The 16367-nt window shown below is 48.8% G+C and overlaps 1 protein-coding gene across 4 annotated transcripts in view; it reads left to right on the forward strand.

The window, feature by feature from the left end:
* Nucleotides 1-16367, forward strand: part of ADGRL1 (adhesion G protein-coupled receptor L1) — a 979436-nt gene that overhangs the window by 929047 nt on the left and 34022 nt on the right. For 3 of the 4 annotated variants that reach the window (XM_069603973.1, XM_069603976.1, XM_069603974.1), the window contains exons 18-22: nucleotides 128-296; nucleotides 2577-2705; nucleotides 3601-3697; nucleotides 7508-7636; nucleotides 8501-8518. In XM_069603973.1, the coding sequence (XP_069460074.1) occupies nucleotides 128-296; nucleotides 2577-2705; nucleotides 3601-3697; nucleotides 7508-7636; nucleotides 8501-8518 (542 nt within the window). Of the gene's footprint in view, nucleotides 1-127; nucleotides 297-2576; nucleotides 2706-3600; nucleotides 3698-7507; nucleotides 7637-8500; nucleotides 8550-16367 lie in introns of all 4 variants that reach the window. The other variant, XM_069603977.1, reaches the window with a different exon arrangement.

Consider the following 16367-nt stretch of genomic DNA (forward strand, 5'->3'; position numbering starts at 1 on the left):
GGTATGCCCGTTCCCTCTTAGTCCGTGCCCATCTTTGTCTCTTTCTCTACTCCTCTCTTCCCCCCTACTCCTACAGTCATCACTGTGTTTCTCAAATACTTTCTATTTCTCTCTGTTTGTATTGCAGGTCCTGGGCGCTTGGAGCTATTGCGCTCCTGTTCCTGCTCGGGCTCACCTGGGCTTTTGGTCTGCTCTTCGTTAATAAGGAGTCCCTCGTCAATGCGTACTTGTTTGCAACCTTCAATGCCTTCCAGGGAATGTTCATCTTTGTCTTCCATTGTGCTCTACAAAAGAAGGTGATTTTTCTGCTACTAGCCCTACAAACCACAATCATCTATTACATTGCAACCAGGTGCACGTCCAGGGCCAACTGTGTCATCCCAACAAAGGCTGTGACAGGCCTACTCAACTCTCCATGCCCAAGTAGCACAATCTGCCGCTGGCCAGTTCCACACATCTCCACACATCTCCCAAGGACTAACCTGCCCTACCAGCCAAGCCAGAGCCTTGCTCCCGCAATCCACCCTTTGGCCGTACAGTGGTGAGCAAAGCAGCTCACGTGCACACCATATCATGCCACCATCCGCTGGTGCTCTGGTTCTTGGCATGGATCCCGCAGAATCATGGAGGAGGGATAGGGCTGAACTGTTGTAGTGAGGCAGCCAATCCATTCCTAAAATGGGCAGAGGTTGGGGGATACAGGTGTCGCCCGATTCCTCCTGGACCCCTGCAAGGGAGGGCAACCCAACCTGTATTTCTGATGTTATGCCCTTATGAGTGCTGGGGTGCCCACGTCTTGGCACTGCTGTGATTGCAAGATTCAGTTTCAGTCCAATATCACTGGAGCACTGGTGAAATTGATAGCTGCTGCCTATTACTGCAGATTGTCTGTTCTGTACCTTGTAACTTCTAAGCTGCAGTGTTAAATGTGATTGTTAAGTTCGGTCTCTCTAGGTACCATGCTCAGATATGGGCGGGATTCTGATTTCTTTTCTTTTGCCGTTGCTTTTTTTTTGGTGACAGACGTTGTTTGGCGTGTTGTCTCTTCCAGCTCCCATGTATTGATGTTGGGTGTGATTGCAAATTCTGTCTCTAGTTTGCTCCCATGCTTGGTTGTGATTCTGTGCACTGTTTTATCCAGCTCCCATGCTCAGTTTGGAATGTGCTTGAGTATTCAGTAGGTGTCATCTTCCTTGCTTCAGTGTTGTTTGTGATTGTTGGTTTTCGCTCTTCCAGGTTGCATACTCTGCTGGCAGGGGTGATTGCAAGATCGGTCTCTTGTAGCTTTTGTAATTCTTTGCTGTGGGTGATTGTGAGTTCTATCGCTTCTGTCTCTTGCCGCTTCTGTACTTCTTTGCTGTGGATGATTGTGAGTTCTATCTCTTCTGTCTCTTGCAGCTTCTGTAATTCTTTGTGTGGGTGTTTGTTGACTTCTATCTCTTCTTTCTCTTGCAGCTTCTGTACCTCTTTGTTGTGAGTGATTGTCAGTTGTATCTCTTCTGTCTCTTGCAGCTTCTGTACTTCTTTACTGTGGGTGAATGCGAGTTGTATCTCTTCTGTCTCTTGGAGCTTCTGTACTTCCTTGCTGTGGATGATTGTGCGTTCTATCTCTTCTGTCTCTTGCAGCTTCTGTACTTCCTTGATGTGGGTGATTGTGAGTTCTCTCTTCTGTCTCTTGCAGCTTCTGTACTTCTTTGCTGTGGGTGATTGTGAGTTCTATCTCTTCTGTCTCTTGCAGCGTCTGTACTTCCTTGCTGTGGGTGATTGTGACTTCTTTCTCTTCTGTCTCTTGCAGCTTCTTGGGTTTCTGCAGCTTCTTGGGTTTCTGTCTCTTTCAAATACCAAGCTTTATTATTGGGTGAAGTAAATGTGGTCCTGCAGTTGGTGTTGACTTGTGCATGGTGGAACCCTTCATTCTGCGCGTGCCATGCAGAAGACCTGCTGCAGGTGGCATGTTGGGCCACTTTTGTATGTATCTCAGCCATGCAAATGACTGTGGTTGCATTCTAGTGAGGTTGATCAACTCCGCTCTCCCCACCGACCCCCAAGCCAAAGCACAGAAGGCAAGGGTGGTTTCAGCTGCTTAAGCAGCACCTGCGAACAATTAGGAGTTCTTGGCAAGCACTCTCCCCCCTTGGCAGCATTTCCGAGAACTCGACAAAGCAGTCATTCCATGCACTTAGGTAGGTTGGGAGTGGGGGGAGAAGTGCTGGAGGCAAGATGGTAAAACACTCAGCTCATCTCTGCCCAGAATGTAAGCAGCCACCAGGCTCCCAACGCCAGGCTGCACAGAGAATAGGAACAATTAGGAACCTTGCCATGTTAATCAACAGTCTCAGGAGCTGTACTTGTTCACTGTAGCGGTTATGCAGAGGAGGTAGAGGGTTCTGCAAGGATCGGGCTCGTGTATGTTTGTAGTGGGCGGAAAAGTCCAAATGTAAACAGGAGAGTGGCCGGCGGCACGTCCCGGTGCAAAGCGATTGCCATGGTACTTTGGCAGCCGGCAGCTTCGCCGTTGGCTGACTTCTTCACCTCTGCCGTTCCCTCGCTGATGAAGTTCAATGCTTCTCTCCTAGGTGCATAAGGAGTACAGCAAGTGCCTGCGCCACTCCTACTGCTGTGTGCGCAACCCGCCCGGAGGAGCCCACGGATCCCTCAAAACATCTGCCATGAGGAGCAACAATCGCTACTACACAGGAACGCAGGTAGGTGCCAAGGACCAGCCGGGACATAGCCCAGCATGCAACCTGGGACAGTGAATGGCGGTGGTGCATACCCCGGCCTCAGCCCTCCAGGTAGGGGGTGCCCTTCAGTCCTGCATTGCTGGCTATGGCCTTGGTTTCTGTGTTCTGAGTTCTGTATTTGTCAGAAAATGCTTCATGCTAGGCCCTTCGCTCCCTGTGGGAGGAGGATGTAGTCTAGTGATGAGAATTGGACCAGCCGGTCGGGTTGCGGTCGAGGCTGCCACATTTTAAGCACCCCATGACCTCATTGGGAGAGTTATGAGAGCCAGACACCATATTCTCTGCTTGGCTAGGTGGTAGTTACACCAGGATTTCACCCTTTTTGTCTGATATCACTTATCCCTGGGCTCAATTACTATACCTTTGCTTTGTAGATGGCACGCGTATCTGGGCACATTACTCTATGGATGAACCTCAGTGGCCTGCATCCCATATACCCATGAAGAACCAATAAGGGAGCTTGTAACAGAAAACAGCCATGATGTCTAGCCTCCGGGCAGATCTCAGTAGTGAAGAGGCCCAACTTTGTACACTCGGTGCAGTCGCGACAAAAATAGGGACCTCCTCCCATGTGCTGATCTGAGACAGTGAAATGAGACACCTGCCCACAGAGTATTCATTCCTAGAGACCTGCTTAGGAGTTCCATTAGCGAGAGCGGTGAATATTATACTGGGAGATAAGGCGATAGGCCGACGTGCACTGGCTAAATGTTTTACGGTGTCGCATTACTTGCCGAGCAAGATGTCGAGTCCAGCAGCTTGGTGTCGTCATGAGAGGGTTTCACTTGACTAAGCAGACTTCTGAGAGTTAAAGTGCTCCAATTCCTCCCATATCTCTCATGTTATCTGCTTTCAGAGTCGAATCAGACGAATGTGGAACGACACCGTACGGAAGCAGACTGAATCCTCTTTCATGGCCGGTGATATCACCAGCACGCCAACACTGAACCGTGGTGAGTGTCCCCTTCTATTTTTCCTACCGGCTCCAGCTAGCTCTTCCTTCCTAACCCTGTTCCTCAAACCCCACAGATTGAAGCAAAAGTGTCTAGGGCCTTTGACACATTCTGGAGGTCAGTGTAGAGGAAGGGTAAACGGTACAAAGTCCTTTCATCGACAGTCGTTATTTCGATGGTTTTTTTTACGAGTATTTGTTAACGAAAAAACTAATCGAAATATATAGGGGAGGTTGGGAAAGTATATATACAGGCTGGGGTGGTCGGGAATAGTTAAAAAACGATAGGGGTTGGGGGAGTTGGGTGGGGAACCCCCCAAAAATACAAATAAATCAATTTCCGATGAGTTTTTTCATAAAAAAATATTCGTTTAAAAAAAACATCAAAATAATGAAGTTGGTCTTGGTGTGGGCCCTCAATAAGCTTCCCCAGATAGAAGCATTTCAAAAAGAGGGGAGGGTGGAATACCGAAACCTCTGCCAAATCTCCAGAGCACCTAGACTTTCTCACAGATGTACCCCATCTTAAGAAGGACACTTAATATAAGTTTGTAGTGGGGTAGAGCATGCTGGGGGGTACAGTGAAAACATTGGGACAATATAAGAGAAAAGGCTTTATAATTGATTGAATGTTCAAAGAAGCAGTGCTTTTTTATATTTCTTTAGAATGTACTCTGTGAGATGTTTGCCCTCAACAGGAGCCCTTATTTAAAAATGCTCTCAATGGGCTCATGGCATCTGGAATGGCTGGACCTTCAATATCCATTTGACTGTAGGGTGTCTAGCGATCTGTGCTCAGATATTTACATCCTACCTCAAAACCCCTTCAATCACTAGATGGTCTTCTCTAGTCTATCACTGAGCTCTTTCTGACCACCAACACCTGATGTCATCACGCTGCCCTACTGTTTCCACACTTGCTAAACCTCACCAGCTAACAAACCAATTGGCTTCCCTTAGCATTGGACTGCTTATCCCGGGGACCCTAACAGCTCAACAGTTATATAGTATGGTATGGTATGGTATAAAATGTATTAAGCGTGATCTAAGGCCAAAAGACATCTAGGCGCTAGAGAGCAAGCAGTTTGGGAGACTGTGGCCAATCAACAACTGCCAGAACTTTACAGCCGGCCCAGTCCATGCGGCAAACCTCCCAGGAGCACACCTTGCCAGTCTCTCACTTCTGCCCACCAACCTCTTAACACCCTATCTATGACAGTAGGTCTGATCCAAACATTCAAAAATCCTTTCACCAGCCTTTTCCCGAGGACTCGCCTATCAACAGAGCTCAGAAGACACTCATCATTCCGACAGCAATATTTTCCCCCGCTTCCAACCACTCGATGTCCACTTTTGGCCCCTCTTCTGCAGCTTCAATGCTCTGCACTATTGGCTTACCGACCCATGGCAAAGCAGCACTAACCCATATCGGCCTCTTATCGCCCCATTCCATGCCTCCGCCAGATCTTTTCATTTTCCATGAACCCACTGCATTGTTAAATGATATAAAGTCCAACACTGTCCTGAGGGGCTGATCCACCAATAGGATGAATGCAAAGACTGCTCCATAACCCTGCCACAAATACCTTTAACCTGCACAAATCATTACTTGAAGGCCTCTATCATCTTCCTGCAAAACACGATTGGACTAAATTCTCTCCTTATGATTTTAAATGCGCTCCTTTGATCCCCTGACTTTGGGGACAAGCACAGCCAAAGGGGAGAAGAGATAAATAAACTGGCTCATTGAGAATTCTGAATTTTCTGGATTAAGGGGGGGTGGAAGGGGGGTACCTTACTCGTACTGCCTTGAAGAGTAGGGTCAATGGCACACGGATAATGCTTGGCTCCACAGGGGTCATTGTACATGGTAATGAACATGGAAGGTGTGTTCCTGACCCCTACTGACCCCTACTAACACCCTTCTTTAAGCATGTTTCCATCCACCCTCGTCACTTAACACCACCTGTACTGTTGACTAAATGTGTAATACTGTAGCATTACTTGCCGAGCAATATGTCCAGACCAGCAGTTTGGTGTCGTCATGAGAGGGTTACACTTGACTAAGTAGAGTTCTGAGAGTTAAACGGCTCCAATCAAGAAGTTTATTGCGACCCAACTACTTGCCAAAATCGATTGGCCTTGCCTCCTCCACGATTACCAGTCCGTCTCCTGCCCCAAATGGAGATCTGAGACTGCAATCATCCAAGTGGTGGGTGGATGATGTGCTGCGAATCACTGACACAGGGCACTTGTGCCCCCTCGGACTCTTAGACCTCTTGTCTGCCGTCAACAGAGTTGACCACTGATCATTCCTCACCAGCCTAGCCAAAAGGATGAGCTTCTCTAGAATCATCCTAACATTGTTTGTGTCCCACCTATCCATCAGACACCAGGCCATACAGAAGGGCGCATTCAGATCCAACTGAGTCACAGTCACGTGTAGGGTCCCCCAAGGTCCCATCCTCTTTGCCAGTCACCTACAGTCTATACACGGCACCCTTGGGAACTCTGCTAAGTGACGCCAGAAATGTCATCCATCCGTACACTGTCTACTCTCAGCTGTTCCTTAAGGTCATTGTGCCCTAAGATATTGCTTGCCTTTGCAAATGCCTGACTACCATCCAATCTGAACCCCAAGAAGACCACCCACCCCCACCAAACAACATGTGCAACAATGTCTGGACACCATGTGCCTGGAAGGATTCACCCCTCAACTGTCAAGCTCGGCCAAATCTTTACACTTCATTGTTGAAGCAGTCTTTCCTTCTAAAAGCACATGGCTAAAAGGCGCACACATGTGGCTACAGAGCTCCAGACTTCACAAAATGAAACCCTTCCCCCCCTCCACATGACTTCTACACAGTAGGCCACGCGCTCGTGATCTCACATATTGACAGAGGAGCACCAACATTACTGGACTTTCAGTCGCACACCTGGCGCCCCCTCAAAGCAGCCCACCCTTCTGTGGCCCGCCGTATAATGGGTGCCGCAAATGCCACCCCATCTCCATAACACTATACACCCTCCACTGGCTCCCCTTACGCCCCAAGATCATATTAAAAATATGCCGTTATCACCTACAAAGCCGTCTCAAATGGAACACCAGTATGCTTGGTGGCTAAATTCCACACCTCTGGAGGCTCTCGTACTTCACGCAGCAAAACGGTCAAAAGTTGAAGTGTGTGCTTGCCCATAAAGAGAAGACTCGCAAGCAGTGCTTCTGTTTCCATGCCCCGACCATCTGGCCCTTAATCCCGACAGAGGCTTAAATTGCCCCCACCATTCTCCAGTTCCACAAAACTCAAAGAATGTGGCACGTTCAACAATACCTGCCGGCCGAATAGAAATCCCTCTCTCCCCACCAACAGTATTGCGCTACTGTATAACATGCCAAGTTGGCACTATAATACATATTGCATTTGCTCAAATGAGCCAGAGTTCGCTTCTTCCTCCACACAGACCACAACGTTGGAAAGGGGTTGGGGGGGTAGTAGGGGCTTCTGGAGGGCTTCTACCCTTCTGGAGACCAGTTCATGGCTCTACAGCATTGGCATCCCTGGCTTGCACTTGGTACCAGTTGAATGTCATGGAAACAGCGTTGTCCATGTTACCTAGCTGAACTCATTCAAGGGCTCCCACAGTGCCCTTTCTCTTGGTGCCCATGTTTGCCCAGCTGTGACTGAGCCTCCCCCACTCCGGATCACTGTTTGCTACTCCTCACTGTGCCTTGCCAGCTGCATAATATTGTGTGACCAGCAGGGAACGTGCAAAACTCGAGCCCTCATCTGCTGTCTCTCCTCCCCTCTAGGAACTATGGGTAACCATCTCCTGACCAACCCAGTGTTGCAGACGCGCAGCGGGACCAGCCCCTACAACACTCTGATCGCCGAGTCTGTGGGATTCAACCCCTCCTCGCCGCCAGTCTTCAACTCCCCAGGTACAGAATCCTGTCTGGCCTTGTGGACACTGCCAGCGCACCCCCGAACCAAAGAAGACCACCTACCTCATCCACTGCCCCTAGGCATGCCCGCCCTCCTGCCACCCACTCTCACAAAAGGGAACCGTACCTAAGGTTAATCGCCATCTTTCAGAAATCTTGCCTGTGTTACCTGGGCAGAGGGAGGGGTCGTGTACCTGTGCATTCCACAGAGGTGTCTCTATGTGTGTGCGTGTGTGTGTGTGTGTGTGTGTATGTGTGTGTGTCCAGAGACAGCGAATAGGAGAGTAAGATGCACATCTAACAGGCATACCATATACACAAGGGGGAGCACCTACAAGAAAACAGATCACAATGTCTCCAGAAGATAGCTCAGGGGCAACATGCTCTGGAAGCAAGACGACGCGGAGCAACACAGGTTTGATCCCCGGGTCCGTGCTTAGAAACCTCTGGGTATTAAGCGCGTTATAAATAACCTATCATATCACATCAAAGAGCAGTCAACCATCTGTAACCAGATGGGGTAAAGGGCCAATCTTCCTGGAGAAGCTTCTGTGAAGGCTCATTGGCCAATGGAATAGGTGGGCACTTAGCGTGCAGTGGGGCATTGTCCAGTCACATTTGTCTGTCACTCTTGGGCGAGAAGGTGCTTGGGAAGATGTGCTAATGGGAGTGGCCTGTGGGGAACGGATGAGGATGGTGTCTGTTCTGAGATATAGAGAGTGGTGCCTGTGCCCTAATGAAAGGACAGGTGGCCTCTGTCTTCTCCGGTCGTGTTGTGGTTCTCCAGGCTCACGCTAACCTCTTATCTTTCTTTTCTCCCTCTGTTTCTCTCCCCTCTCCTCACCACCGGACCTGCGGCAGGGAGCTTCCGAGAGTCCAGTACGTCCCTCCTTTGCAGTTCCATTGCGCAGTAATGTTCCCTTCCTTGCTAGTTGGACAGGCTGGGGTTGGGAGGGGGCGAGGGGGTAGACACACACAAGCCAAGTGGAGAAGCCTTTGAAACAGTTGCAGGGAGAGAAAAGTGGAACTCATTGACTAGAGCTAGATACAATAAGGGCGCAACCTCTCTCTGCGAGGAACCCTGCTGGGGTTGGTTATTGGCAGGGACTGAGTGGAGAATGGTACAACCCCGGTGCTCTCGCCACCTTGAGGGGATCATCGCGGGAACTTTCCAGAAGCATTGGCCAATGGAAAGCTTAAAACCTGTGTAGTCCTGCCATCTCGTACCACCGAGCATTGTGAGTCATAGGATATGGGGTGTGGGTACTGGGAGTATTAGGACTCGTGCTAATAGGGGAGGGGTTCTGCATTACGCAATTGAGCGTGTTACAGATGGGGTTCACTGCCTGGCGGTAGCATATTGGTCGTTGGAAGGTTTGGAGTCAGTCTGATGGTAGTGGGGTGGGAGCTCAGGTGGCAGTGCATATGGGCCTAGTAGTAGCTTAGAATGAGGTCTGGTATTGAGTGAGGTTTGGTGTCTGCTAAGACAGTATCTTCCCGGAAGTCGCGTAGCCTTGTCCTAGCAGAACACGGATTGGGTGCCAGCTAACCACGAGGCCTGGTTATAATGGCCTGTGGGTCCGGGTAGTAATGCGTTATGCTGCCTCTTACTAAAGAGGTATAGCACCAGGTACTTATGGATTATAAAACTTGGTAAAATAGGGGGAAGGGGGGGAGGGCTAATAGTTACCTGAAGGTGATTGAATAAAGGGCCTGAAAGCGATCCTGAGAAAATATCAGGGAAGGTCCAGCATCAGAGGGGAGCTAGCAAATTAATATATCAGAGACGTGCTAGAAGGGAAATGTACCAGAGAGGTATTATCAAATGAATATATATGAGAGGCACGGAAATGCACCAAGAGGTATTAACAAATGAATGTATCAGAGAGGTGCAAGCAGGGAAATGCACCAGAGAGGGACTAGCAAATGAATGTATCAGAGAGGTGCAAGCAGGGAAATGCACCAGAGAGGGACTAGCAAATGAATGTATCAGAGTGCCACAGGAAGGAAAAAATCAGAGCCCTATTAGAAGTGTAAAGCATCAAAGGTTAGGGCATGGGAAATTATTAGATAGGTGTTAGCGGGGGAATATATCACGGACATGTTACCATGTGAATACATCCAATGGGTGCTTTAGGGGGACTATATCAGGAAGGGCTAGAAGGCAGTGGCGTCGCCAGGAATCAAATTTAGGTGGGGCACAGAGGGGGCCAAAGACAAAAGTAGGGGGGCACAGACAAAAGTAGGGGGAGAACATGGTCACTGCTCGTCTTAGGTAGGGGGGCACAGGGTTTCACAGGGGGGGCCTGCCCCCTCAGCCCCCCCTAGTGACGCCACTTCTAGAAGGGGAATATATCAGGAAGGGGCTAGAAGGGGAATATATAAGGAATGGGCTACAATGGTTATGTATCAGGAAGGGGCTAGAAGGGGAATATATCAGGGAGTGGCTACAAGGGTAATGTACCAGAGAGGTGCTAGAAAATGAATATATCAGAGAGATGCAAGCAGGGAAATGCACCAGAGAGATATTAGCAAATGAATATATCAGAGAGGTGCAAGCAGGGAAATGCCCCAGAGAGATATTAGCAAATGAATATATCAGAGAGGTGCAAGCAGGGAAATGCCCCAGAGAGATATTAGCAAATGAATATATCAGAGAGGTGCAAGCAGGGAAATGCACCAGAGAGGTATTAGCAAATGAATATATCAGAGAGGTGCAAGCAGGGAAATGCACCAGAGAGGTATTAGCAAATGAATAAATCAGAGAGGTGCAAGCAGGGAAATGCACCAGAGAGGTATTAGCAAATGAATGTATAAGAGTGGCACAGGAAGGGACACATCAGAGCGATGTTAGAAGTGGGGTGTATTACAGAGGTGTTAGAATGGGAAATTATCAGATAGGTGTTAGTGGGGGAATATATCATGGCAATGTGAACCATGTGAATACATCCGTTGGGTGCTATAGGGGGAATATATCAGGAAGGGCCTAGAAGGTGTATATATCAGGAAGAGGATAGAAGGGGAATATATCGGGGAGGAGCAAAGGGGGAATATATCAGGAGGGGGCTAGAAGGGGAATATATCAGGAAGGGGTAGAAGGGAAATATATCAGGAAGGGGCTAGAAGAGGAATATATCAGGGAGGGGCTAGAAGGGGAATATATCAGGGAGTGGCTAGAAGTGTAATGTACCAAAGAGGTGCTAGAAAATGGATATATCAGAGAGATGCAAGCAGGGAAATGCGCCAGAGAGGTACTAGCAAATGAATGTATAAGAGAGGCACAGGAAGGGACACATCAGAGCGATGTTAGAAGTGGAATGTATTAAAGAGGTGTTAGAAGTGAAATGCATCAGAGGTATTAGCATGGGAAAGTATCAGATAGGTGTTAGTGGGGGAATATATCATGGCAATGTGAACCATGTGAATACATCCGTTGGGTGCTATAGGGGGGAATATATCAGGAAGGGGCATATATCAGGCAGGGCTAGAAGTGGAATATATCAGGAAGGGGCTAGAAGGGGAATATATCAGGAATGAGCTAGAAGGGGAATATATCAGGAATGAGCTAGAAGGGGAATATCAGGAAGGGTCTAGAAGGGAAATATATCAGGGAGGGGCTAGAAGGGGAATATATCTGGAAGGGGCTAGAAGGGGAATATATCAGGGAGGGGCTAAAAGGGGAATATGTCAGGAAGGGGCAAGAAGGGGAATAGATCAGGTAGGGGCTAGAAGGGGAATAGATCAAGAAGGGGATAGAAGGGGAATATATCTGGAAGAGGCAGAAGGGGACTACATCAGGGAGGGGCTAGAAGGGGAATATATCAGGAAGGGTCTAGAAGGGGAATAGATCAAGAAGGGGCTAGAAGGGGAATAGATCAGGAATGGGCTAGAAGGGACTATATCAGGAAGGAGCTACATGGGAATATATCAGGCAAGGGCTAGAAGGGGAATAGATCAGGAAGGGGCTAGAAGGGGAATATACCAGGAATGGGCTAGAAGGGGTATAGATGAGGAAGGGGCTAGAAGGGGAATATATCAGGAGGGGGCTAGAAGGGGAATATATCAGGAAGGGGATAGAAGCGGAATATATTAGGAAGGAGCTAGAAGGAGAATATCAAGAAGGGGCTAGAAGGGAAATATATCAGGAAGGGGTTAGAAGGGGAATATATCTGGAAGGGTCTCGAAGGGGAATATATCAGGGAGGGGCTAGAAGGGGAATATATCAGGAAGGGGCTAGAAGGTGAATAGACCAGTTAGGGGCTAGAAGGGGAATAGATCAAGAAGGGGCTAGCAGGGGAATATATCTGGAAGGGGCTAGAGGGGGAATTTATCAGGAAGTGTCTATGAGAGAAATATATCAGGAAAGGGCTAGAAGGGGAATAGATCTAGAAGGGGCTAGATGGGGAATAGATCAGGAAGGGGCAAGAAGGGACTATATCAGGAAGGGGCTAGTTGGGAATATATCAGGAAAGGGCTAGACGGGGAATATATCAGGAAGGGGCTAGAAGGGAAAATATCAGGAAAGGGCTAGAAGGGGAATATATCAGGAAGGGGCTAGTTGGGAATATATCAGGAAAGGGCTAGAATGGGAATAGATCAGGAAGGGGCTAGAAGGGGAATAGATCAAGAAGGGGCTAGAAGGGGTATAGATCAGGAAGGGGCTAGAAGGGACTATATCAGGAAGGGGCTAGTTGGGAATATATCAGGAAAGGGCTAGAAGGGGAATATATCAGGAAGGGCCTAGAAGGGAATATATCAGGAAGGGGATAGAAGGGGAATAGATCAGGAAAGGGCTAGAAGGGGAATAGATCAGGAAAGGGCTAGAAGTGGAATATATCAGGAAGGGGCTAGAAGGAACTATATCTGGAAGGGGCTAGTTGGGAATATATCAGGAAAGGGCTAGAAGGGGAATATATCAGGAAGGGGCTAGAAGGGAATATATAAGGAAAGGGCTAGAAGGGGAATATATCAGGAAGGAGCTAGAAGGAGAATATCAGGAAGGGGCTAGAAGGGGAATATATCTGGAAGAGTCTAGAAGGGGAATATATCAGGGAGGGGCTAGAAGGGGAATATATCAGGAAGGGGCTAGAAGGGGAATAGACCAGGTAGGGGCTAGAAGGGGAATAGATCAAGAAGGGGCTAGCAGGGGAATATATCTTGAAGGGGCTAGAGGGGGAATATATCAGGAAGCGTCTGAGAGAAATATATCAGGAAAGGGCTACTAAGGGAATAGATCTAGAAGGGGATAGATGGGGAATAGATCAGGAAGGGGCAAGAAGGGACTATATCAGGAAGGGGCTAGTTGGGAATATATCAGGAAAGGGCTAGAAGGGGAATATATCAGGAAGGGGCTAGAAGGGAATATATCAGGAAAGGGCTAGAAGGGGAATAGATCAGGAAAGGGCTAGAAGGGGAATATATCAGGAAGGGGCTAGTTTGGAATATATCAGGAAAGGGCTAGAATGGGAATAGATCAGGAAGGGGCTAGAAGGGAAAATATCAAGAAGGCGCTAGAAGGGGTATAGATCAGGAAGGGGCTAGAAGGGACTATATCAGGAAGGGGCTAGTTGGGAATATATCAGGAAAGGGCTAGAAGGGGAATATATCAGGAAGGGGCTAGAAGGGAATATATCAGGAATGGGCTAGAAGGGGAATAGATCAGGAAAGGGCTAGAAGGGGAATATATCAGGAAGGGGCTAGAAGGGGAATAGATCAGGAACGGGCTAGAAGTGGAATATATCAGGAAGGGCTAGAAGGGACTATATCTGGAAGGGGCTAGTTGGGAATATATCAGGAAAGGGCTAGAAGGGGAATATATCAGGAAGGGGCTAGAAGGGAATATATAAGGAAAGGGCTAGAAGGGGAATATATCAGGAAGGGGCTAGAAGGGAATATATCAGGAAAGGGCTAGACAGGGAATAGATCTGGAAGGGGCTAGAATGTAATATATCAGGAAAGGGCTAGAAGGGGAATATATAAGGAAGTGGCTAGAAGGGGAATATTTCAGGAAGGGGCTAGAAGGGGAATATTTCAGGAAGGGGCTAGAAAAGGGAATACCAGGAAAGGGCTAGAAGGGGATTACATGTGGAAGGGCCTAAAAGGGAAATATATCAGGAAGGACGTAGAAGGGGGATATATCAGGAAGCGTCTATGAGAGAAATATATCAGGAAAGGGCTAGAAAGGGGATATATCAGGAAGGGGCTAGAAGAGAAATATATCAAGAAGGGGCTAGAAGGAGAATATAGCAGGAAGGGGCTTGAATGGAATAGACCAGGAAGGGGCTAGAATTGGAATATATTAGAAAGGGGCTAGAAGGGGAATATACCAGGAAGGGGATAGAAGGGGAACAAATCCGGAAAGGGCTAGAAGGGGAATATATCTGGAAGGGGCTAGAAGGTGAATATATCAAGGAAGGGCTAGAAGGAGAATAGATTAGGTAGGGGCTAGAAGGGGAATAGATCAGGAAGGGGCTAGATGGGAACATATCAGGAAAGGGCTAGAAGGGGAATAGATCAGGAAGGGGCTAGAAGGGACTATATCAGGAAGGGGCTAGATGGGAATATATCAGGAAAGGGCTGGAAGGGGAATAGATCAGGAAGATGCTAGAAGGGGAATATACCAGGAATGGGCTAGAAGGGGTATAGATGAGGAAGGGGCTAGAAGGGGAATATATCAGGAAGGGACTAGAAGGGGAACATATCAGGAAGGGGCTAGAAGGGGAATATATCAGGAATGAGCTAGAAGGGGAATATCAGGAAGGGTCTAGAAGGGAAATATATCAGGGAGGGGCTAGAAGGGGAATATATCAGGAAGGGGCTAGAAGGGAATATATCAGGAATGGGCTACAAGGGGAATAGATCAGGAAAGGGCTAGAAGGGGAATATATCAGGAAGGGGCTAGAAGGGGAATAGATCAGGAACAGGCTAGAAGTGGAATATATCAGGAAGGGGCTAGAAGGGACTATATCTGGAAGGGGCTAGTTGGGAATATATCAGGAAAGGGCTAGAAGGGGAATATATCAGGAAGGGGCTAGAAGGGAATATATCAGGAAAGGGCTAGACGGGGAATAGCTCTGGAAGGGGCTAGAATGTAATATATCAGGAAAGGGCTAGAATATGATATGATATGATATGATATGGTATTTGTAACGCGCCTATACACAAGTGTTTCAAGGCGCGACGAGGCAGGGAGGGAGGGAAACAAGGGGAAGACGGACAAGCGATCCTACTAGGCCAGGTGTCATTCAGATCGCGCAAGTGCAGAGGTAAGGGGAAAAGGAGAAAGTGCAGGGGGAGGAGGTGGGGGGAAAAGTGCAGTACAAGGTAAGTGGCGTAGTGAAATAATAACGATAATAATAAATAAAAAGGGCCAACTAGTGGCAAGTGCGAGGTAAGTGCAGAGCAAGTGCTGAGCAGGGGGCTGTAGGGATACAGTGACAGTCCCACAGTGCAGGGGCAGCCAGGGGGGCAGTGCAAGTGGAGAGTGGCTGGGCCCTGGACCGAGGTCGCTGAGAGTGGCCCAGATGCAGGTTAAGTACAGAATTCAGTGGGGAGTTAAGCAGGTTTAGCAGGGGAGAGGGAGAGAGAAGGCAGAAGCGAAGAGGAAGGTTTTGAGGTGCTTCCGGAACCGGAGATGGTTCTCCTCAAGTTTCAGGGAGGCAGGCAGGCTGTTCCAGAGGGAGGCCCCTGCTGCGGAGAGAGATCTACCCCCAGCGCGTTGCTTCGAGAAGCGGCTGACCATGAGGGAGTTAGAGATGGATGAGCGAAGGGCTCGTGAAGGAAGATATTTAGGAAGAGAGAGTTGAAGGTATTTAGGCCCCAAGCCCCAGAAGGCCTTGTGGACAATGCAGAGGGTTTTGAACTTAATCCTCGCAGCCACTGGGAGCCAGTGAAGAGATTTCAGTCCTGGAGAGATACGGTCCCTGGGCTTGAGGCCAAGGACAAGTCTCGCAGTTCTGTTCTGGATAAGTTGCAGAGGGCGGAGAGTGGAGGCAGGGAGATTAAGATAGAGGCTGTTACAGTAGTCCAGCCTAGAGAGAACCAGGGCTCGGGAGACAGTGAGCTTCTGGGGGAAGGAGAGGAAGGGAAGAATACCTCTGAGGAGGTGCAGCTGGTAGTGTGATTTCTTAGAGACATCAGATATATGAGGAGAGAAGGAGAGTGTGGAGTCGAAGATGACCCCGAGGTTTTTAGCCTTGCATGTAGGGGCAGGAAGGGGGCCAAGGGAGGCCGGCCAGAGAGCTGCAGGGAAGGAGGGAGTGGGTGCGCCGATGAGTAGAATCTCAGTCTTACTGGCGTTAAGGCAGAGGTCATTGGCGGCACACCATTCCTGGATAGCAGACAGACAGTCAGAGATGAGGGAAGGAGAGGAGGAGGCCGAGGGTAGCCTGAAAATGAGCTGGGTATCGTCCGCATAGCACTGGAAGTGGGGGCAGAGGGCGGCGATGCGGTGGGCAAGGAGTGCCAGATACTGGTTGAAAAGCCAGGGAGAGAGGTTGGATCCCTGGGGGACACCACAGGTGGAGAAAAAGATGTCAGAGAGGAAGGAGCCCATTTGGACCTGGGAGGGTCGACCAGAGAGGAAAGAGGTCAGCCATGCCAGAGCCTGACCAGTGATACCCAGGTTATCACGGAGACGGTTGAGCAGGATGGCATGGTTGACAGTGTCAAAGGCAGAGGAGAGATCGAGCAGAATGAGAACACAGGGAGTGTTGGAATCGAGGTTTAG

The sequence above is a fragment of the Ambystoma mexicanum genome, chromosome 3q (assembly GCF_040938575.1).
Source record: "Ambystoma mexicanum isolate Mex_15411 chromosome 3q, UKY_AmexF1_1, whole genome shotgun sequence".
NCBI classification, from domain to species: domain Eukaryota; kingdom Metazoa; phylum Chordata; class Amphibia; order Caudata; family Ambystomatidae; genus Ambystoma; species Ambystoma mexicanum.